This window comes from Equus quagga, chromosome 3 (assembly GCF_021613505.1).
Source record: "Equus quagga isolate Etosha38 chromosome 3, UCLA_HA_Equagga_1.0, whole genome shotgun sequence".
NCBI classification, from domain to species: Eukaryota; Metazoa; Chordata; class Mammalia; order Perissodactyla; family Equidae; genus Equus; species Equus quagga.
In genome coordinates this window covers 51,011,260-51,035,402 of record NC_060269.1, presented here as the reverse complement: position 1 = coordinate 51,035,402, position 24,143 = coordinate 51,011,260, and the positions used below count along the sequence as shown (strand labels likewise).

The 24,143-nt window shown below is 39.6% G+C and overlaps 1 protein-coding gene across 1 annotated transcript in view; it reads right to left on the bottom strand.

The window, feature by feature from the left end:
- Positions 1-19,286, bottom strand: part of CPE (carboxypeptidase E) — a 106,715-nt gene extending 87,429 nt beyond the window's left edge. Inside the window, exon 1 of the mRNA XM_046657325.1 lies at positions 18,844-19,286. Coding sequence (XP_046513281.1) covers positions 18,844-19,150 — 307 coding nt within the window. The 5' untranslated portion in view covers positions 19,151-19,286. The remainder of the gene's footprint in view (positions 1-18,843) is intronic.
- Between the last annotated feature and the right edge of the window lie 4,857 nt (positions 19,287-24,143).

Genomic DNA, 24,143 nt, shown 5'->3' with positions numbered 1-24,143 from the left:
CTAATAGTCCTAAATATAATGACAAATGTTAATGTCATAGAAAATTTTCACTGTACATGCTCTTATCAGTCTTTTATTAACATTATCTCTGACTAAAGAGATTAATCAGGGAAATAAATAATGCAGAAAAGATCAGAATGATACTCTAACTGTTACCAGCCTATAAGTTATCTAACATGAACACTCAAAATAACCAGTAAATCTTAGTTTATCATAGCTCCATTTTTAAGTCGAAATGATCGTTTGACCTATAAAAGGGAGATAATCCTGTTTGCCTGATGCAAATATAGAGTATCTGAGAGGATGTTTGGAAATATATTGTAGAATCAAGATATGATGATGGGGTAGAAAGGAGACTTACTTTGGAAGATGGAAGAGGGTATCTAAGAACGTGGCGGCAGCTCCTACTCAAATCTCATGGCTAGAAGAATTTCTCCAAAAAGGAAAGGGAGAAAGGCAAGTAAATAGGAGCTGGTCCCAGCAGAAGGGAAGAGGATGAAGCAAATGGGTTCTAATATACTGATCTTGTGTATTTATTCAACAATATAGCTATATGTAAATACACATGCATACTCATCTTGGTTTTGCCACTTACAAGCCTGTGATGTTAAACAACTGCCTTAACCTCTCTGAGCCTCAGTTTCCCAACTTGTAGAATGGAGATAATAATAGCACAACCTCAAAGGGGTCAAGGATTAGATCAGCTAAACCTTCAAACAGTGCTTAGCAGATACTAAGCGTTATAGAGGTGTGAGCAAAGAAAGAAAAAAGGGAAATTCATATTCTTTTCATAACATTTAAAGATTTTTGCTTAGCTTTTTTATTTCATCTTTAAAATTTATTCTCTTTATTTTCTCCCTTATTTCTACTGTTTTTAATGCTTTTTTGTTTTCAAGTTTGCTTCATTTTCTTCTTTTATTTTAAATTTATGTTCGTCTGCCTTAATTTTTTTAAGCATCTTTATTATCTTAACTTCTTATCTGATATTTCCAACATTTGATGGCTCACTTTCTAAGAGCTACTTCAAAGTCAGGTTGCAGGAGTCACAACAAAGAGACCCCAGCCTAGAAACCATGGTCTGACACTAGCAGTTCCCACATCACCTGCTCGATTCCTCAGCCCAGTTAAAGATGACTCCAAGAACTAATTCAGGGATGGGATGTAACATACCACCCAGGACCCAACAACCTCACTGCGCAAAGAACACGTGACAATTTGAAAAGTATTTTTTCACGAAAACTCTGCTATATTTGAAATTTCAAGATAAACACTCACACACACTTGTTTTTCCCTTGGAGGAAGGAGAAAAAAGAGGGCAAAGTAAATGGCACATCCTTGGGGCACCTCTGTGCAGAGAAAAAAGTTGCAGTGGTCTTAGAATAAGTGACTAGATAAAAGTCAATCTAGTTTTTTATTTACTTACGACAAGGGAGGACGCTTCTTCATATTCGAATTAGCCCTGTCGTCTGGCTCATACACACAAGATGGGGTTGTCTTAAACCTTTCGCTGTAAGGTTTTTTTTAGTCATTCTACTTCTGAAGTACTTCGGGTAGCTCCAGGCCTTGCATGTGCCCATTTAGCATCCTCTGAGGGTTAAAAAACATTTCCCAAGAGTCCTTACAATTCTCTATGTGTGAAATAACATGTAGTACCTTTGAACTACATAGATACACAGAATTTATGATTTCAAGTTTTACCCTGTGCTGTTTATTTCGTTTCTAAGCTGAATATATACTTAACAAAAAGCAAGAAACAAGATGAAATTTGGTCCACACTCTTTTCTTTTCATTCTAATCCATTTGCATAAGAGAACTTGGAAAACGACTCTAAAAAGTCACTTTTTATTAGTCTGGCAAAGAAATGGCTGCTAATAAAACTGCTCACTCAAATCATTTCCAGTATTATTCACTGACCCTTGACACACAGAGAACTCTCCCATCCCTTCTTCCTCATCTGGCACTTGATTAGGCTCTGGACTCCCGCTCTCATTAACACCCAAAGGTTATGACCACGCACAGACCAAACAGAGAATTAAAGCACTTGTCTGAATAATTCAGACCAAGTACTTTCACCTGAAATAATATGATAATCAAAAGGAAAGTTATTTTACACCAAATTAACTGTAAAATTATCTCAAGTCTTTTCACCACATTATTAGCCTATTTCCTGCTCACAGGAGAACACACTCCCTCACACAAACATCAGCCTGAAGACTTTGGCATTTTCTTTGCTTGCTCATATCCTGACTATAAATTAACAACAGAATTTACCATCTAATCACTTTGGTAGAGTTTCTCAAAGGGCAAAAAATCAAAACAGAATTCCACCCATACATATTTCATACATATTCTTAAAATCTTACAATAATACATGCCACTATTTTCTATAATTTAAGGAGGCCCTTTATCCAGGTATAGTTCCTACATATATTTATTCTTTTTAATAAGGGATATTTATTAAATATGCAATATAATATCAATAATTCTTATACCGTAATAATGTTTTATAAAACATTTACAAACGTGGAAATAAAGTTCTTTAAGAAATCCTGTGCTGATTGTTGGTTTGGAAAAATTCACAACAAATGTGCAATCTTCTTTGGCACAAATAACTTATTTCACATTAAAATGTAATGTAGACAGCTGAACAGGTCAACACAAGTACTATTTTTAAAAGTAAACCTCACCCAGTTTCAGTTATTTATATTATGCACCCCTAACCTCCAACAAGACAACATATGTTTCATTCTACATGGTGCACACAAAATTTGAGTTGGCCATACAAACCACAATACCCACCGAAAGGCCCTCTCCCAGTGTTTACATTCTCCTGGGATTAGGATTCCAATTTTGAATACACAACTCAGGAAGCTAAGACTTTACTATAAATGGTCAGTGAGATGGGAGACGCCTGGCTTACATTCCCCAAAATATGGCTTTTATGTATTCCAGGAAGCACTGTGGTATAGTGTATATCTGATCTTTGTTAATGAGTTCTTGTGTCGTAACTTCATGTAACTGTCCTTCCTTGAACAACATCTGGTTTTGCCAGTGCTTATCCTGAAGCAAGATTAAGTACTTCATCCCATCTCCCAAAGTTATCTACTACACAAAGTATCTCAGATTAGAATGGATTCTGCTGACGTCCCCATCCAACATTTCTATCCCCAAAGTTTCTCTTAAGTCACCAGCCAACAAGTCTTTCTCTTCCTCTCTGACTCTCCACACAGCCTCTGAAAATATGCCTCTCCTTTTTATTCAGTTTAGCCTATTCTTCAGCCCTGAAGGCCCAGCCTTCAAAAGAGTTCATCAGCAGTCTTCCAACAAAAGCTTGTTTCTTCCTAGAGAGTGGATTCCACTGCCAAGAAAAATAATATATTCTGTATATACTTATAGAGTGCTAAAGTGATTTATTTCAATCCTTTCCTGATTTTTCGCAACTCAACACACTCTCATGCCAACCTAGGCCTTGTTCATCCACCTTGGGCACACCCATACCCCTTTGTAGCACACAGGTCAGGAAGCTCTTTTCTAAGGAATTGAAAACACACTGATAAGTTACATTCCTGTAAATTCCCTCCCAGACTGCAGTCCATGCTCATAACTCTGAATAGCCACATAAGAAATAGTTACGTTTAGTCCCCCACCTGTATACATTGTTATGGGAAATATTCTAAAAAGAACGCCCAACTGTATATCAGGAAGTGGTTTCTAGCTTGGGCAAGTTGTTTAATCTCGCTCTGAAGCTCAATTTACACATCTATAAAATGAGAGTGTTCCTTCCAGCTAGGAAAAAAAATCTATAATTCCACTGTTTCACAATTCTATGTAACACTAATGAAGATTGGGTTTAACATGAGGAGTAATTCAAAATAAATTTGCCCTAATCAAAAACCTATAATTGGAAAAATTAGTTAAACACGAAATATTTCTGCATAGTGAATTTCTCTCCCAAAGCATCCAGCATAACTACGTGATCATTATTCAAGTGTCAGACAAATGCAGCTGGATGAATGTTCTGAAATGGCTGCCAATGCATGGAGAAAAGTTATAGGCTGAATTCTCCTTCAATAACTCAAACTACATCACTTTTTTGTTGTTGTTGTTATTTTGTTGCCTCATATAGTTTTTGAAATGCATATTCAAAATAGAACACTAATTGAGCTGTATTTAACTGCTAGAAATTGGCCTAGCAAAATCAAAATCACTCAACATCTTTTTGCTCCATGACTTACTAGAGAGTGTTCAATAATAGCTACCTGGGAGAGGAAAGTATTGGTAAACAATTGTTGCTTATTACAATACAATATATATGTTTAATATAATTATACTTATAATTATACAATATATAACATGGCCATATTATATTATATGCCTAATTTACATATAAAGAAAATGGTAGCATAGTCTCCATCCCAAATAGTTCTACCCTCCTGATGAGGGAAATCAACCCCAAAGGATAACACCCTAAAGACTATATTCTTTCCAACAAGGTGCAAATTTCACATGTTAATGGAATGTAATTATCTGTCACAGTACTTATTGAATACTTCTGTGCCACCACTATTGGGGACAGGGAAGAAACAGGCACAAGAAGCACAAATGACCCTCAACTGACATAGAATGAAGTCCTCTCCCCTACTTTCCAGATTTGCTTCAGCCTTTAAGACCTGCCCAAATCCCACCTCCTTCTGAAAGCCCCCTTCGATGATTTCCCTCTCAACTTCCTGTAGAATTTGGGTCAATACCTTCATATTAAGTACTTGGTAAAATACTGTTGTTTGTTGTCCCTTTTTGCAAGTATCTCTTCAATTTGTAGAAGGTCACTCAGACAGCAGGCACTTGGTTAGTACTGTTAAATAAGACATTAGAGCTACAAATATAATAACATATACAGCAAGGAGAGATGTGCCTCCTCTACTGCCCTCTAGTACCCAGAGTTTGACTTCCAAATGTGAACTGTTTAAAAGCATTTCTGCCCAATATTTCCAAAGGCCTAGTGAATGAACGCTTTAATTGTCTTGATAATTTGTCCAGCTAGAGTGATTTATACTTGAAAGTTGTTAGGAGGCCCTTTTTGATAATAAAACATTCTTATTACCTTGGTCTGGGAACTGAGAACATCATGGAAAATGTGGTATGGTCTACAAATGAGAGCTTTCTTGGCCTCTTGGAAATGTTGGCAGAAGTATGAATGTTTTGCTTATACTACTGTCTTTATAGAGTCCTTAAATACATTACACTTATTCTATGGATTTGGGGAAAAATACCAGCCAGTCTCACCCTTCTGTACATTCATTTAAGAAACACATTCTCATTCATTCCTCCTCCCTGTACACACAGGTCATAGAATCATAGCAATCAAGGGTTCAGCTTCAATGTTAAAACAACAAGAGCAACAGTAAGAGTTTTTAAACTATTCAGGAAAAATACTTGATGTTCCTAGAAGTCACATGTAATTTTTTAAAATACAGTTTGTGCAAACTGAAATAGAGTCAAAGAGAAGGGAAAATGTTTATTAGCACAGTATAAGGTGTCTCCAACTCCCATCTATCCAGCAATCTGAATCAGCTATAACAAGTATACCCAGGACAGCCGGCCCTGATGGCCTAGTGGTTAAAGTTCGGCATGCTTCACTTCAGCAACCCAGACCCAGTTCCCCAGGTGTGGAACCACACCACTTGTCTGTCAGTAGTCATGCCATGGCAGCAGCTCACACAGAAGAACTAGGAGAATTTACAACTATACACAACCATGTACTAGGGCTTTGGTGGAGGAGGAAGAAAAAGGAGGAAGATTGGCAACAGACGTTAGCTTAGGATGAATCTTCCCCTGGAAAAAAAAAGTATACCCAGAAGTCTAGAAATAATGGAAAAAAGATCTCAAAAATATTAAAAATAATTACAACATAGTTTATAGCTTTTACTGCTAGTGCAAGGCCTAGAGTTGTCCTTAACATATAGCCCACCAATCTTGACAGATGAATAAAATTAATATATTCTTTCAATCAAGTTTCTCCAATTCAGCCCCAGTTACCATTGGAGAGCAAATTAGAGCTGAAATGGATTTAAGAGGTACAATAAAATTGTGTATAACTCATACATATGAAAACATGAAACTCTATTAATCCCAGATGCTACACTGGACAGTGGAACACAAGGACCAACCAAAGAGCAGGTAAGTATTTTGGGGAGACTCTTCTAAGCAACACTCAGCCCAGAGGTGGTTCTGATTTGCAGAAAGTTAATTTGAGAAAAGCTTGTAGAATCCTTCCCATGAATTAACACATTGAAGGAAGCATTTTTATCGGTATTTTGCACATGCTCAACACTTCCAAAATCTCCTGCAGTCCATGCATTTGGAAGCAAAACTTCTTTCAGAGGAAGAAGCTCCCTACTTCAAGAACTGAGCTCTGAGCTACTGCATGCAGAAACTAATGTTAAATGCAAGCTTTCTGATGCCCTAGAGAGTGACTTATGTGAATAAAAAGATTTGGAAATTAATTTGGTTTTTAAAAATCAATATTCAATTTATTAGAGTTACAAATTATAAATTCAAAATCCTAGTCCTTCCATAAGCGTTTAAGCTCAGTTTACAAATCATATTAATCAATTTACAAATCTAACAGATTCTATAATCACTTTAAAGGGAGAGTTGGTCACAATTAAATTATCTTTAAAATTTCAAACTGTCAATATAAATTTAATACATTCAATTCCCTTTTTAAGTACCTTGTTTGACTGACTGACAAACATTTCCAACTTCTTAAATAATATGGTAAATCTAACACATTAAATGTACATGGTGATTGTTAAGGTCTCTTAAATACTCTAATACCATCTACAAACTTGTTAAAATTTCAACTTAAAAATCATAGCTGACACATTTTTCTTTTGGGATTACAAGATTAATCTTTAGACAGTGGAATCTTTATAGTAAACTAAACATTTTAAGTTTTAAAGGTGCTTAAAATCCCAACAACATACAAGATTATTTCTAAATCTCCTTGGGGTTGAAGATTCTTACTGAAAAAGGAAACAGCTGCATCAACCCACACAGTTTTGGGGTTACCTTCCCAAAGGAATCTGATAAATTGGAGACAGTAATGCCCTCCCAGGTGACTATATCACGAATTTGACTTTGCACTTCCTTGGCTCTTAAAATAATTATTTCCCATCCTGTTCCAAAGATTTTTTTCCCCTTTTCATTATCACCCTGTTTGGGAGAACTACACAACTCTTAAAAATATTGAAATGGTATTCAGTTGAATGCTAAATATCACCCGCGGCTTTGTTGATCCTTTGGTCACAACTTCCAGGGTCATCCTCCTGACGACTAAGGGCTCTTTGCAACCAGTACTTTGGTTCTGATACAACAAACCAGCCAGAGTGATGTGGCTCAACACAGAACTAGGACTGAATCTTACTAAGAAGTAGATCAGGAGGCAGCACAAAGCCAGGGCTCTACGTAAAAAGGACCAGAACCAAAAAAAGGATCAGAACCAAAAACAGGACCAGACCAGGGTGGAGCATTAACATCAGATCCAATCTGTGATCAAATTCACATGCCAGGTACTGTGGATAAGCAATGAACCTGGGAGAGAGAGCACCCTCTCCCCAAGCTCACTGGGAAGGCAGAATTGCACATGGATATAACTCTTTGCCCTGCAGTGGACGGCAGGGTGTGCTTGCATGCCCACTGTTACTGGTTTGTCAAAGTGTGCATAACTATATCTAATATGCATGTTATTCATTCCGAAGTGTTCATTCATTCATCACTTGCAGCAATGCATTGAGAACCTACTACAGACCCAACATACACCAAAGAGCCCACACTGAAATATGCAGTCATTATCCTGGTTCCAGGAGAGGGCAGACAAGTTAGGAAATCTCTCTTTAAAAATGAAAGGACATATCACTTTATAATTTGGCCACTGTAGAAATTAAGCACTGACATGGCAAAAATCTGTCCTAAATTTAATGAAATTATGATTTTCATTAGATGTTTGGATTTGTTCGTTTCTTATTTTAGTCTCATTTTAATAATGTTTACATGCCAAATAACTTTATAAAATTTAATTTATAAATGGTTATAAATCACCATGAGCTTCTAACAGTTTTAGTATATTTGGCAAATAAATTAAGAAACTCACAAGAAGGGTGGTCCCATACAGAGAAGGAAAACTCCAGTGCAGGCAACGCTTTCAACTAGTAACTTGTAAGTAAATGTACAACTGTATTTTTGAAGCCTCATTTTACAACTCTGATTGCCAGAAATGAAATGGAGAGTGTTGAGGACATGAACGCCCAGCTCTTTTAAAACTTAGGTTCTTTTATGTACCTGATATAGGCTGTCCCTGTTTGATAGACAAAAGCAGTACAGACCTAAGGAAAATGTGCCTATGTTAAGACTCAGACTGGGGGGCTGGCCCCGTGGCCGAGTGGTTAAGTTCGCGCGCTCCGCTGCAGGCGGCCCAGTGTTTCGTTGGTTCGAATCCTGGGCGCGGACATGGCACTGCTCATCAAACCACGCTGAGGCGGCATCCCACATGCCACAACTAGAGGGACCCACAACGAAGAATATACAACTATGTACCGGGGGGCTTTGGGGAGAAAAAGGAAAAAATTAAAATCTTTAAAAAAAAAAAAAAAAAATTATAAAAAAAAAAAAAAAAAAGACTCAGACTGTTCCTTCTTCAGCTCCATAAAACTTCTTAAAAATAACCCCTTTAAAAAATAAACTCCTTAAGTTACCTTTTTTATAGTGTAACTATTCTTAATATGTTCACTAAGATTTTCCTAATGCATAAACGACAGCAATTTATGTGCATTTTTGTAGGAAATTAATTAAGATCATTGTGAGAAAATTTTAAAAGAAAACAAGGAAATTTACATTTTGAATTTTTCATTTAAACACTTCTTTTCTACAACAGGCAGACTCTTCCTGCATCTTTCAGTCCCTGTAAAGATAAATATTATCCAGTTCCTCACCTATGATGAGTATGGAAAAGTTGCTCATTTAGGACCTAACTGGAGGTTGTTTACAAAGAGATGGAGAGCTATGGAATAAACGGTTGGCAGCAAATGAGCTTCTACACGTCCCTGTGTGTTTACGACCCAAAGTTATCAGACAAAAGCCTCCCGAATTGCTATTCTTTCATACAGAAGAGAGGAAAAGCCACAAGAGGAAGAGGCAAAGAAAACGTGGGACTACATTAATCCATTAGGTTCTCCTAACTGACCTCAGAGGGTATTTAGATAGAATCTTCATGAGTAAGGCAAATTTGGCCAAATATTTAAAGCCCTGGGTGGAATATCTGACCAGATTTAGAGAAGGCGATAAGAGCCCAAGAAAATTTCCTGAAAGTAAAAGCCATTGAGAAATGATTTTCTTTTTAAAACTAAGCCACTTAGAGAGGCCAGCCCAGTAGCACAACAGTTAAGTTTGTGTGCTCCGCTTCAGTGGCCCAGGGTTTGCCAGTTCGGATCCCAGGCATGGACCTACCCACTGCTTATCAAGCCATGCTGTGGCAGGTGTCCCACATATAAAGTAGAGGAAGATGTGCACAGATGTTAGCTCAGGGCCAATCTTCCTCAAAAGAATTTGAGAATAATAAGGCACTTAGATAAAAGAGAAAACTCTTTAACATCTGATAACAGGTATGGATAGGAGTGAAAATAAGAAAAATGAAGGCTATTTTATAGACACAAGCGAAAGCTATAAATATAAATAGACTTAAACCAATTTGAAATTTAAAATAATTTAAAATGACGGCTCCGCTCACGATTATCTTGCAATCATCAAGACCTAGACAAAGCCTATATATCTATATAGCATTTTAGTCTACTTCTCGATAGAGTATTATTCACTACACATCTATATAATATTCAGAGGAGAATTATCTATCTGTTTTTGTATGGCTTTAGCATTTTCCAAAAACGAATGTGCCTCTTGAGAGAAAATACATTTAACAAGCAGATTTGTCTTCGTGTGAACACTACAAAGGTCCCGTTGATTTTGTAGAGTTAATGCAGTTTCCAAAAGTGTGCTAACTTAATTCCCAGGATGCTGATCATGCGGAGAATCAGCCTTAACATCTACTGAGTTCCCACAATGAATGAGACTTGTTCCCTCTAGTGAACTTTCAAAAAAAGATCTGTGCTGAACCATGTCACGATGTGAGATGAATTAAACTATTTCAATAGGACTGCTGTATTTCAGAATCAGCTGTCCAACTCTGCACCTAAAACACAAAAAGGACAGAAAACATTTTATTTTGTAAATGTCTAACATTTCCAGTAGTTTCCCCTACAGATATTGACTTTACATTGCTACATCAAGAAAATTATAAGGAAGACTTCGACCCTTGCATCTGGATACGGTACACATTTTGTAGAATCAAGTGATGTGCCCACTAGCTATACAGTGTGTAAATTAAGCTCAACGTGTGTGAAAGAGTGAATCCGAGGCAAGAAACTAAATAACTCATTTCAAGATACACAAAGACACTGCCTAAAAGGGCAACTGGCAGATAAAATAAAATAGTATATACATAGTGAGTAGTCATGAAATATTCCCTAAATTAAATTGAAAGTATTAGCTATATTGACAAAAGCCTACATCTTCTTTTCCTCTTGGAAAGTTGATCTTAGCTTGGAATGCTACACAGCAATTTTTTATAATGGTTATGAGAAAAGGCTATTTAAAAACTACTCCTTGACTAGAAAAAGAAAAAGAAAAAGTATATTCAGGACTTTGATCAGGGAGGTGACAGCAGAAGTTTTCCTACCCTGAACTCATGGTCATGGTTACGATTGTGCAAGTTGTTGAACTGAGCTCTAGAAACAAACTATTTCTTGGGGGGAAAAAGTTATAAAATGCTAGTGAATAGCAGCCGCATGATAAAAAGAAGATTTTCTGGTTTTGAATAATTCAGGCTATGCAGGACGAGACATTGGGTACGTCCAATCAGACAGCATCACTTTGGGATCTGAACATCTGAGTAGCCACCTGCATACACAAATACATGAAATAATTGCTGTTTTTCCCAATTACTTTGACACACACAACAAGAGTCAGGGATTTTTTTAGCAACCTTATTTAAGTTAAACGTTATATTTAGTCTCATTTTAAAAAGAAGTGATCTGTATCCATTTTTAAATAATCAGTCTTTGAAATCAGCAATGATTTTATAGTAAACAGACTTCTATAAAAACAAAATATTTACTGGCAGTAGAAAGTTGTTCCAGAGTTTATAATCATAACTAATGCATTTTTGGTTGTTGTTTAAGAATCAACTCTACTCCTCTATGTGAGTCACCTTATCCTTCAAAGGTTACTAACTGGGGACAGTCAGAGAGGTAGGCAAATCATCTGAAAATAGTAAAAGGTACTAGTAACACAAACAGGCTCTTCTCTGAGGCCACATTTTATTAGAAAGAGCTGGCTGCTGGGTCACTCACAAAACGCCATATCCTGAATTTTAAAAGAAAGAAACATTCACAGAGCAATGGGCTGGCAGCCATTCCAGTAATCAACGAGAAGGGAAGGGAAGAACAAATTTAAACATGTTTCAAATCTGAGCTCACTTGACCCACCAGCCAGCTTTCAGATAAACCTCCTCCCCTATGGCATTTTCAAGTGCCTATTTGAATGACATTTCATGAGGGAAGGCAAAATTAAAACCCGGAGATGTATGACTTCTATATTCAAAACAATGCACAGCTCTTCATAAGCAACACTAAGGGCTCATGCAGATTTTTAAAAGGTCAAAAATTTTACTAGGTACATTTTTACAGATTATCTTTAGAACTTTTATTTAACACTTAAAAACAGCTTAACTTTCTAAAATGTCTCAAGAGAAAAAGAGCTTCATATCAGTCAAAATTATAACAGACAGAAACAAACACAGCAAGCCATCACTGAAACTTGAAGAGACACACAGTTGGTGGGTTTCTCCATATGCGAAACTGGATGCATCACAACAAAACATAAGTATATAATTAAGAAAAATACCATTTCTATCCTTTCTTCTTATCATACTTCTGACATGCTAACATGCATAAAGTCAACAGTGACCTTTAATATAGCTTTGTTTTGTGATGCACATTTTTGCCTGTTTGAGAAATTTCATTTATTTCACAAACATTCACTGAGTGGCCACTATGTCTGAAGCACATAACTAGATATTTGGGGTAAAGAAATGGACAAAATACAATCCTGACCACGAGAAGCTCACAGTCTACTGTGGGAACCCTTACACCACCCATGGAAAATGCCATAATGGAGGCAATAATAACTGTTGACTCATATTAAATTAAGAACTTTACATTTACAAATTTAATCATCATATCACTGTCATTTCATAGGTAATGAATTTGGGGTTTAGAGAGAAGCGAATTGACTTGCCCGAGAGCAATTAGTTAAAAATAAGAAGAGGCAGGATTTGAACTCAGGTCCGTTGACAAGAAAGCATATACTGTGAACCTTTATGCTATAGTTCTTCAAAGAACTATGGAAACACAAAGAAAGGACCCCAGTGGGGGTAAAAAAAAAAAAAAAAAAGTTAGAGAGGGATAAGAAAGGAGGTTTCAAAGATGTTTCACTTACATGGAGTCTGGAAAAGAATAGTCAGGACCTGAGCAGTTTCATTATGAATTCTTTAGGAAAATAAGTTAGTTGGCCAAAGTAAATGTTGGAATTGCCCTAGATTTATTTAGCTACCTGAAGAAACAACCATAAAGACATTCTCAAATAATGATGAACACTTTCACTGTTCCTACGGAAGGAAGCAAAATAAGATGTCAAATTGAAGAAAAGAAGGAATGCCCCACATTTTAAAAATTGATAGAGGGCAAACATTTGTGAACAAGAAAACAGTGACAAGAGGGGAAAAGTCCTTCAGGGCTGTCAACCGGGCTTGTGCGATGCCAGGTAACAGGTACGCACTCAGCAGCTTTCATGCGGTCACATGGCCAAGGAGGCCTAATCCAAAGGAGCATAAGCCAATGGAGCACATTCTTCAGACCGACTGAATGTGATAAAATTTTTTAACCAATTAGCCCATCTCCTTAATAACTAGATGCAAGCAACTTCGCTCAATTCTTTTCTCTGTTCTATACTACTTTGGCGTCACAGCAACCCTGTGAGGTATGAGTTTTTAAAGCATTCCTATTTTACAGACAAGAAAAAGAGGTAAAGAGAAGTTAAAGCATGAAGCTACTTAATAAAACAATTGGAACACAGTTGCTACTTTCGTCTTTCCAATCAAAATGATCTGTCCTATGCCTTGTCGCCTCAGAATCATGCTCTCAATTCAATAAGCATATCTTAAGAGCTTACTCTATATAAATCACTAGTCTAGTTGTTTATGGGCAAAAAAATGGAAAACATATGCTCCCCACCCCTGAGGATCTCCCTGTGTGAGTCTCCTTGGTAGAGAATCATCAAATTAATCCTTAATAATATGATAATGAATGACAATGGGCCAATGCTGTGTTTCTCAAACTAATGTAACACTAGTTCCAAGATAAGCTCCTTGGAAAACAGGGTTTTATGGTGAAAGAAGATGGGAAAATACTGTATAGTATAGGTCTAACTTGGAGATCTGAAACATACGTGAGCATATTAAGAGCTCTGATAAGTCTTGCAATACACAAACCTGTTTATCTTTGTTTACCTAATATGTATCAAACCGAGCTGAACTAATGTTCCATTGAATACACTTTGGGAAAAGCTGGGTTATGTGTCACCCCTTACAGAGGCTATTTTTGCATTTGTGAAAAATATCTCTCCCAATGGAAGTGACTATAAATATGGGGATTTCACCCAGGCTATGCTAATCGTAGAGACACTGACAGGTGATTCTTTTGCCACCTCTCAAATCAGTTTCCGTAGAAAGCTGCCTATTTTCTCCGAGCACAGGATGTAATGTTAGGGGGCCAGCCCAATTTCTTCTCTTCCGTTAGCCAATCACAAGTCAATCAAGTACATTTTTTCTGGCAAGAGCTTCATTGACTCACTTGGGTCTAAAAATAACTCTTGACCACAATGTGGTACATCTAGATCCTTCTCCAGAATCTAACATCTATATTCACCATTGCAAGGTGTTACTCAGCTGTAATCATTTTCCACTAATACATACTAATCTGGTATGAAAAGACACCATACAAAGTAATCAAAATCCTCATTCTTTTTTTTCAAGTTGTATAGAAATTTTTCCAGCATTAAATGTTCCATCACAATATTTGGCAAATGCATACTGGCATTCACACACTTTAAATTTTAACAGATTTGGGGAGGAACAGGTCCAAAATAATCATTCCAGCCTTTGAGAAAGAAAAATCTACGCTCTAAAGAATGTTTCTAAGATAGCATTTTAGCTATAAATCAGATTCACTCCCCAACAGCGATCTTGAACTACATGTAAAAGAATCAGTGTTTTAAACAAACTAATCTTAACCCATGTTTAACTCTCAGAGGAGTGGTCTGGGAATACAGATTCCACTGCTTAGCCATAAATTAATAAAGGTTTCTTTTATGAGTATTGCAATGACGGATATGCATGCCTAGGACTGCATGTGTTTGGGTTTGAGCACAAGTCCCTATGTGTAGAAATATTTTTAAAGTATAAAATATAAGCAAACAGAAAGAAAAATGGTGAACATGATCAGGCCTTGAAGGTATCCTATCAAAGGGGAACACATCTGAGGACCTACAATCAGCCAAGAGCCCAATCTGAGCACAGAGACTCAACCTCCACCCAGTCTTCATCGCAGGCCAGCATCTGCCGTCCAGAAGCACAATGTGTGAGGAGATGAGGCTGGTGCCAAGACCACTTGCAGTTCTTCTAACAGAAGATGGCTGATACCCACAACCCTCCTCCAATAGATTTTTGCGGATCTCTAAAGTGATACAAAATGATAACTCAGACCAACATTCAGCTGGTCAAGAATCAAGATGATTCCCATGACGTCATGACAGAATAGATATAGATATTCCTCGCTGATCAATGAAAAATGGAATTTTCTGTCCCTTTTAATGAATCCTAATGTAGAATATCTGAGAGAACGAATCACTTTCAGGAGTTAAGTTCAAGTTCAGTCCCCAGCCTGGTACCAAACAAGTATGATGATCGCTTCTTTCTGCCCAGGAAGAGAGCTGGTGGTATCAAGGAACACCTATCCATACTCTGCTAATCTAACCAAGTAAACCTCCTACTCGCTGGTTCTACCACAGGGAAAGGTTTTATCTGTATATGTTGTTTTGTTTGGGGAGAGTTTTTCTACTACGACAACTAAATCCTTAGACATTAGCTACACTTTTCTTAAAGTTCAGAAAAAGAATTTAGATTAAGAAAACTGACAAACTTGACATCTCTCTCTTGCTGGAAGATAAAATGAATATGGGCAACTTCATCATAGTTTTAGTTAAGTAAATGAATTTTTTGAGCTAAATATTATTTCCTACTAGCTTAATCAGAAATATTATTTCAAACAAATAAAAGGTACTTATAAGGTGAAAATTGTTAAGACAGTCACTCTTTTCCAAAGGCAGAGGGCTCTGTTAAAACCTACATCTATAGGAGCTACACTGGAATTGGTAAATTTCAATATTCTGTACATTTCCTGCCTTCTTGTCATCCATTCTTCAAAAACCAAATCCCCCTGACTGAATGTCCCTAGTCTCCTTTCTCCAGTCCTCCCACACCATTCCTGCAGCACTACACACTTTATACTATCCTTCACGCTCCCTATGTGCAACTCCCCGAGGGCAAGGCCCATCTTGTGTGTCCCTGCACAGCCCATTGACCCTGGCCCACCTAGAGTGTACATGTGCTCAAAAACACTGAATGCATCCATTTCTTCCTCAGAGTAAGTATGGATATTCCTTTATCATTTCTTAAAACATTTTAATCTAAAAGAAATTTGAAGGCCGTGTAAAAATGGTGAACATTTTCTTTTATCTAAAACTTCCTAAAAAGTTAATTCATACAAGTACCATCAAATTTATATGCTGAGCAGACCTCTCTGTTTACTAGAATTAAAAACCATACAATAAGCCCAAAATGGAGTTGCTTGTGCTAAGCCTCACGCCACCAAACCAAGACTTAATTACAGTTTCCGCTCTCCCAGAAATGGACTCTTAAACCAGTCAATCAGGAATCACCTGATCAGCACTAGCTAGGGGATCTGCTGGTAGACCCCTGCCATCCCCTAAAGGAAAGTGACCTTGCAATAGCCAAGCCTCTTTTTTGCCTGGTGTAACTTCCTTGTTCCTGCTCCCTTCTGCCTATAGAAGTCTTTCATTTTTGCACAGCAAGTCGGAGCTCCTTTCTCTCTGTTAGATTGGATGCCCGATTTATGAATCGGTGAACACAACCAATAAGATATTTAAAATTTACTCCATTGAACTTTGTTTTTTAATACTAGTTCCCTGAAGATTCCTAACCTACTTATCTCCTCTTAAAAGGTGATAGAGGGGCCAGCCAGGTGGCATAGTGGTTAAGTTTACACGCTCCACTTGGGTGGCCCAGGGTTTGCAGGTTCGGATCCTGGGCGTGGACCTAGCACTGCTCATCAAGCCATGCTGTGGTGGCATCCCACATAAAATAGAGGTAGACTGGCACAGATTTTAGCTCAGCGACAATCTTCCTCGAGCAAAAAGAGGAAGATTGGCAGCAGATGTTAGTTTAGGGCCAATCTATCTTCCTCATGGGGAAAAAAAAAAAAAGGTGATGGAGAGGGAAATCACCTTTGTGGTTTTTTAGTGTTGGTTCGTAGTTTAATTCTACCTTTAAAAACACAATGAACAGACATTTTCTATTCTATTATTGAGTAATACCATGAACTTAAAGTTCCCTTCATTTAACAAGGAATTATAAAGTACATAATGTAAAACATTTCTGAGTTCACATTCGTAAAACGAACTAAATCTAAATCTGCATATTTTGTGTTTATGAGGAATGAAACATTTTACTTTAAAACATTGTGTTATTCAGCAGATGACTGATTCATTTTTTCCACAACGTGTACTGAGTGCCTGCAGTGTGCCAGATCCAGGATAGGGGCTAGAGACACAGCCCCACCTCACAGAGCTTGCAGTCAAGAGGGATCTGGAAATCTTGATGGACTATACATTCCAGATAGTCAAGCAAAAGAATTATTGTTTTCATTTTCAAAAGTATGCCGCATTATAACGGTAATATCACTTTGGAATTTCATTTCTAAACTTGAAATAAGGCAACGATAAATTAACATTAGCTTGCACATAATCCCCTTGAAGAAACAACGTAACAAATTCTGAGGTGCAATCTACAAAAAGTGGAATAACAGAAGGTTTTAATTAAGTAGGAAGTAGGTGAATCACAAATATTTAGATTAGCTTTATCTATGCCTGGGGTGTCTTGACTTTGGTTATTTGAAATAATTGAAAATGAGTCGTCACATTTTAAATTTTTCTTTATCTTCAGATAACAGTATGAAACTATTTTTTCAAAATTTCCAATTCACATACTGAATCCTGCTAGACTGCACTATATAAACTGTTTTCTAGGATCTGATTTTAGGGTTTTGATAGCAAACTTATACAAACCTTCTTACTTATATTATCGGAAGGTAAGAAATGTTTCCTGTTTGAAGATTTATTATTGATCAACCCATACGCTCTCCATTTGAAGATCAAAGTGTCTCTGCTGATCACCTCTTTTAATCCCTTCTCAGTTTGATTCCTAAATATTATTAGAAAACTATTCTAGCCCTACGTTAAGAATTTTTAGCTTATATTCTTGCTTTCTTGGTCGTTAAAAAAAAATTAAGCATCCCATGCTGATATTAGTCCAGATTACTTTAACATACCTTTACTATCAGAAAACCAGGCCTTAAGAGTGCTATCATTTTTAAAGAGCAGAAACATAAGGAAAAAAGCCTCAAGGACATTTTAAAGAATACCTCTTTATTAATACTAAATGAATCATATTTAACATAAATTAAAACGTGTCTTATACTCAGGAGGAAGATGGGTAAGATGGCTATATGGGAACATCAGTTGAAATAAAAACCTGGTCACAAACTACTTATCTCAAGTGGTGAAAGCAGAGAAAATGGAATATTCCTTTTTCCTTAGAAAGACCGTGTGCAGTTTCAAAATCGAAATGTCTTTCAGAGGCCACTTTGCCACCCTCGGAGGACGACCTACGTGTCTGCACACACCACCACCCAATGAGGCTAATATCCTCAACATCCCCTGAGCATCCACAGCAGAGCGTTCACCTAATACGCACGTCCAGGTAGACATGGGTATGCAGAGCCCGCAAGACCCAGTAAGCTGGGCTTCTGGAAATTAGGAAACAAATGATAAATGACTCCCTCTCTCCTCTAAATCCCTGCCTTCTGCACCTCATCTTTCTACTCCCGTCTGCAAAGGAAGGTCAACTTCCTTCTTGATGGTTCACTGTTATTCCCTCTGGGTTTTGAGACAGCACAGTGAGAGTGACCACCGGGTTTGCGGGCGCGCAGACTTGCTCGCTCCGTGCTCCCACCTCCCCCTCTCCAGCCTCTCTGGCCTTTCCTGACCAAACAGTGGCCTAAGGACTGGGGGAAGGCTTAGAGCTGCGACGAGGAGTGGGGGAGGCCAGCAGAGATTGGGACCTGGCAATCCGCAGAGTTCTAGGTCAGGTTCATCCCTATCTCCATCCCTCCCTCCACCTCCCAACTTCCACCCCAGACGCCCTTTGCCAGAAGGCACCCCTTTGCCCACCTTTCCCTCCTAACCCCACGCCACCAGTCCAACCCCCTGTGGCCCTCCAAGACGCCCCTCAGGGATGGCAGGGTGCAGCGCCCTTACCAGGCTCGTGGACCCCGGGGTTGTCGGACAGCTCGATGACCAGGAGCTCCCGGCCCTCGAAGCTGCGCCCCACCGTGTAGATCCTGCTGATGGCGGTGCACTGGAGCCACACGGACACCAGCGCCTCGCGCAGCTCGGGGTAGCGGTGGTACTCGAAGGAGATGCCGTCCTCCTGCTGCAGCCGCCGGCGCCGCCTCATGCCCGCCGCGGGGGCCCCGGGCTCCTGGGCTCCGGCGCCCAGCAGCCACCCGCAGGCAGCCAGCGCCCCGCACAGCGCCAGCAGCGCCCGGCCTCCGCGCCCAGCCATCGCCCCGCCGCCGCCCGTGCCCGCCTGCGCCGGCGGCTCTTTTGTCTGCCCGGCTCCGGGACTGAGCTGGCTGGAGCTGCGGGGAGGCCACCAGCTCCGCACCAGCCTCCGCGCGCCTCGCCTTCCCCGCCGAGTGAGCGTCAGCCCGCGCGCGGGGGCCACCCAGAGGAGAGGGGCGAAGCGGCGGCCGGCGGGCTGCACTACTGGCCGCCGAGCCCAGGGGAGCTGCAGGAGAAACCACTGCGAGCAGGGGCCGGCGCCCGGCAGCCGAGCGAGCGGCGGGGATGCGCAGGGCTGCGGGCGTTATTCGTTGGCTCAGAACCACGTGAAAAGCCGAATGGCGCAGGGGAGGAGGCAGGTGAAATGACAGCTACGGTCTGGGTTTGGGAAGGTTGTTGACATTGACAGACCCATGACATTGCGTGTGGAAAAGATATTCTTGGATTGTTAGTGGAGCCTTTTAAAGCGGCATCTATTCTAAGCCGACCAGGGTTTTCTTCTCCATGCATCAAGAATTGGAGAAGATTCCAGGAAAAAAAAACAACAAAGTATAGGCAGTCGCTTGCCTTCTCCCCATGATGTATCTTTAATAACTGTATGGATAGTCCGAACACAAACCCAAGGGTGGGTTTTCATTTATTTCAAGGTCTGACTGGAAAACAGACCATCATGCATTTTGGGTTAGAGGTTTAGGGGAATAAAAATGCATTCTGTCAATTTGTAGATACTGTCTTTAATTGTATTTATGCACATTCCTGGATTCTTCCGGGAAAAAAATTTAAAAGCTAAGTCAATGTCACGTGGCAGTGCCTCCACCAATCCCTTCTGTAGCACCCCTGGGGAAAATTAAGTTCAACTCTGGGGCTGCCTAGACAAAGGATGTAGGTTGGTATTAAGATTAGATCTTTCAGGTGCAGCTTATCTGGGTGGTTCTGGCTCAGGGGAGCTTATCAGGTTGTAACCAAGATGTTGGCCAGGACTGTAGTCATCTGAAGGCTCGATTGAGGCTGTAGAATCTTCTTCCAAGAAAAAATCAAAAGATTAAATCCTGTTATAGGAAAAAAAAAAAAAAAAACTCTGATCTTGAGAGAGAGCTCCATGCAGATACAATAACTGCAAAGTTATTGTAAAAATATAAAATCATTTACAGCTTTAAATACCCAGCCTTTAGATGGGATTTATATTCCTGGAGCAACTCCAGAGCAGATGTTATTCTAAAGAGGTTGCCATTTGGATTCAAGAACAGCTCAAATCTAAATAAGTAATCAATCCATTGGGTATTCCAACCAAGCGGAAAAACTGGACACCGTGCGGGTAATTTTTCACGTTGGACGTTTTCCTTCTAAACTTTCTCTTTCTCCGCCTGTCTAACAATGCATTGCACTAAATGAGAACTTTCTCCTGGCAAAGGATTCACATATTTAAATGATTTTACTGGATAAAAAAAAAAAGGTTGCTGGGGTCTGGCCAGATGGCATACGGGTTAAGTTCGGACCTTCCACTTCAGCGGCCCAGTTCCCGGGTTCGGATCCTGGGCAGGGACATACACACCTCCCATCAAGCCATGCTGTGGCAGGCGTCCCACACATAAAACAAAGGAAGAGGGGCATGGGTGTTAGCTCAGGGCCAATCTTCCTCAGTAAAAAGCGGGGGATTCGTGGCGGATGTTAGCTCAGGGCTAATCTTCCTCAAAAAAATTAAAATTTAAAAATTGAAAAAAAAAAACAGGTTGCTGGAGAAGCTGGTTCCAAACCCCTCTGACTATCTCCACTTCCCTCAGCAGCATGGGTCTTCCTGTTTCGGAATTGGGGGGAAAGCTGCCACTATAAAGACATGCCACTCACTTCAATTCGGATCCAGCCATGTTCCTTGTCAATGTAGACAGAGCTAAGAGCTGTATATTTTCCACTATGACCAGTCTGTGTTTGATTACATCGCCCAGAAGTTTGAAACCAGAGTTATAATTACATTTCTAAAATCATACCCAAAAGAGCAATGTTGGAAACCTAGAAAAAGAAAACAGAGTAGCTAAAACCAGTAACTTCAGAAGTGGGAGCTTAAGATTTTCACGTTTGCAATTTAAGGTCCCCATGCTAATTTGTGGCTAGGTGGGGCATATGGACTAGTAACTACACACATAACATATTATTCATTGAAGTCCTGTGTTGCCCTTCAGCTATCTCTTTAAATAAAGGGTGTGTTTTCTATTTTCTCCCAAATCTCATTTTTATGGGTTGTTTTTTACTTTTTTTAAATGGGTGGAATCCTACCGGCTACGTGGCCTCGCCTGAGCGGGAACTCTGCGTCTTAGAAGTGGTTTCCCTTATCTATAAAATGAAAGTTTGGATTGCATTATTCGTTCACGTGCGGCAGAATCATCTAGAGAGTTTGTAAAATGTGCAGTCTCCCAAGCCCCCAGCAATGCAGTATGTCTGCGATGGGTTCCAGGAAGTAACAAGAATACCAGGTATTTCTTTTTCTTTCAGTTATTTTATTGAGGTCATCATTGTTTATAACGTTGCATAATTTCAGGTGTACATTATTATTTATCACTTTCTGTATAGACTGCATCATGCTCACCACCAATAGTCTAATTTTTGTCCATCACCATACAATGTGTCCCTCTACCCCTTTCACTCACCCCCAGCCCCCTTCCCCTCTGGTAACCACTGATCTGTTCTCTTTATTCGTGAAGAATACCAGGTATTTCTGATTTTGATGTTTGATTGACAAACATACTTTGAGAAATACTGTACTATATGCTTTCTAAAGTCTCTTTCAGATCTAAAATGCTATGATTCTGAAAGTTTTCTTTCTGAAAAAAATTCCTACTTATCCCATAGATGATGGAGTTCCTCACTCATGATGGGGCATACCACGGACACCAAGGAACCAGTTCAAAGGAGTTAAAAGTTGGTCTTTGGGGCCGGCTGGGTGGCATAGTGGTTAAGTTCCTGTAATCCGCTTTGGCAGCCTGGGGTTCACAGGTTCGGATCCCAGGCATGGAGCTAGCACTGCTTGTGAAGCCATGCTGTGGCAGCAACCCACATAGAATAGAGGAAGATTGGCATGGGTGTTAGCTCAGCAACAATCTTCCTCAAGCAAAAAGAGGAAGATTGGCAACAGATGTTAGCTCAGGGCCAATCTTCCTCACACACACACACAAAAACTTGGTCTTTGAATTTCTGGGCTATTTTAGGTATAGGTCAGCTTCACTGGAGCGTATATTACTTGTTTGTGGCTTCATAGGCAATTGGTAAAATGTTATGCACCCATGCTGGTTGCTAGATAGAAAATCTGGCGTGCCAAGTCTCTAATGTGTTTGGCTTTGTGTACTCATAGTTAAACCTAGTATGTAACCCACATTTTAAGTTGTGCACGCACAAGAAAGAGAGAGAAAGAGAGAGAGATCTTTTTCTTCATCTTACTTCTGGACATCTATCTGGGCATATTTAAGCTCCCCAAACCTCCACTTCCTGCATCACCTCTACTGTTTTCAAATCCAGAAACTATCTCTTTCTATTTCCCAAATCTTTTATGCTCTCCTCCCAAGGCCCTGTCTAAAACTCGTCTACTCCACAAAAGTTCTGTAAACACCAAGTTCTATATTCATCCAGTGGTGTGCTGGTAAATGTTTAACACTCACCTCTCCAGGAGTGAAACATCTGATTTAGAGTGGTTGCTGATTGCCGTGGAGTCCCACCATGGCTGATTTCAAATTACCAATGTGACGTCACTGAACATGACGTTGAGAAGAGATACTCGGCAGCACACCTTTATATGGTGAGGTGGTGTGGACAAATTCTTTCTACTCCTCCCTTTCAAGAGGTGGGGCTTAATTTCCTTCCACCTGCAGGTACGCAGGACTTAGTGACTCGCTTCCAATGAACATAATGAAGGGATGGGATCTTACCTACCAAAATTATGTTGTAAAAAGATTGCAGCTTCTCTCTCTCTCACTCTCTCTCTCTCTCTCTGTTTCTCTTCCTCTCTCTCTTTCTTTTATCACTTGTCCTGGAGAAGTTGGCTGCTATGCCTGGAGAAGCTCATGTAGCAAGCACCTGAGGGAGGCCTCTAGTGAACAGCCTAAGAGGGGCTGCCATCCTTAGTCCAACAGCCCGTGAATTACTGACACCTGTCAACAACCACATGAGTGGTCTTGGAAGCAGATCTTTCAGCCCCAGCTGAGCCTTCAGATGGCTGCATCTCTGACAGCTTGGCTACAACCTCATTAGAGACCCTGAGCCAGAACCACCCAGCGAAGCAGCAACCAGATTCCCAACCCACAGAAGCTGCTAGAGAATAAATTGTCATTTTAAGCAACTGAGGTTGGGCTAATTTGTTATGCAGCACTAGCTAACTGATACATAGAGCATCTCCCCCAGACAGATACAATGGACACAAATAACCTCAACAACGTAAAGGATAATAAAATGTGGTGAGATAATTAAGAAGTGATGAATTTTGAGTATTTATTGCCTTCATTCTTCAAATAATGTATTTAACTGCAAGTTTTTGTAATCCATTTTTTGTAAATAATGGCTGTGGTTAACAAGTGACTCATAAAATTCCTTCAGTTTAAACAATTGGCTCTTGCAAGTTGGTATGAGCTGGCTCCAGCACCCCTGTACATATATCTAGCTCTGGTCTCAGTTCCTCGCTCAGCAGTACTCCCTCACTCTCTGGCTGGCCTCTGTAGTTCCCTGTAGAGGCAATATTGTACTGTCATTCAGTTTTCATGAACCTTCTGCATCAGAATCGCGTAGTGAGCATGGCCGCATTCCAGACCAATTGAATCCAGTTTTCTGAGAATGGGGCTTGGAAATCTAAATTTAAGTGATCTTTCCCTACCCCTACTCTGGTATGGTGATTCTGATACACAATAAGGTGGGAGGAACACTGCTTCAAGAGACTCGTTTTGAAGTTTGACAGATCAGTGTTCTAATCCCTAATCGACTTGTTTTGGGATATTGCTCAATGATTTCATCTGAAA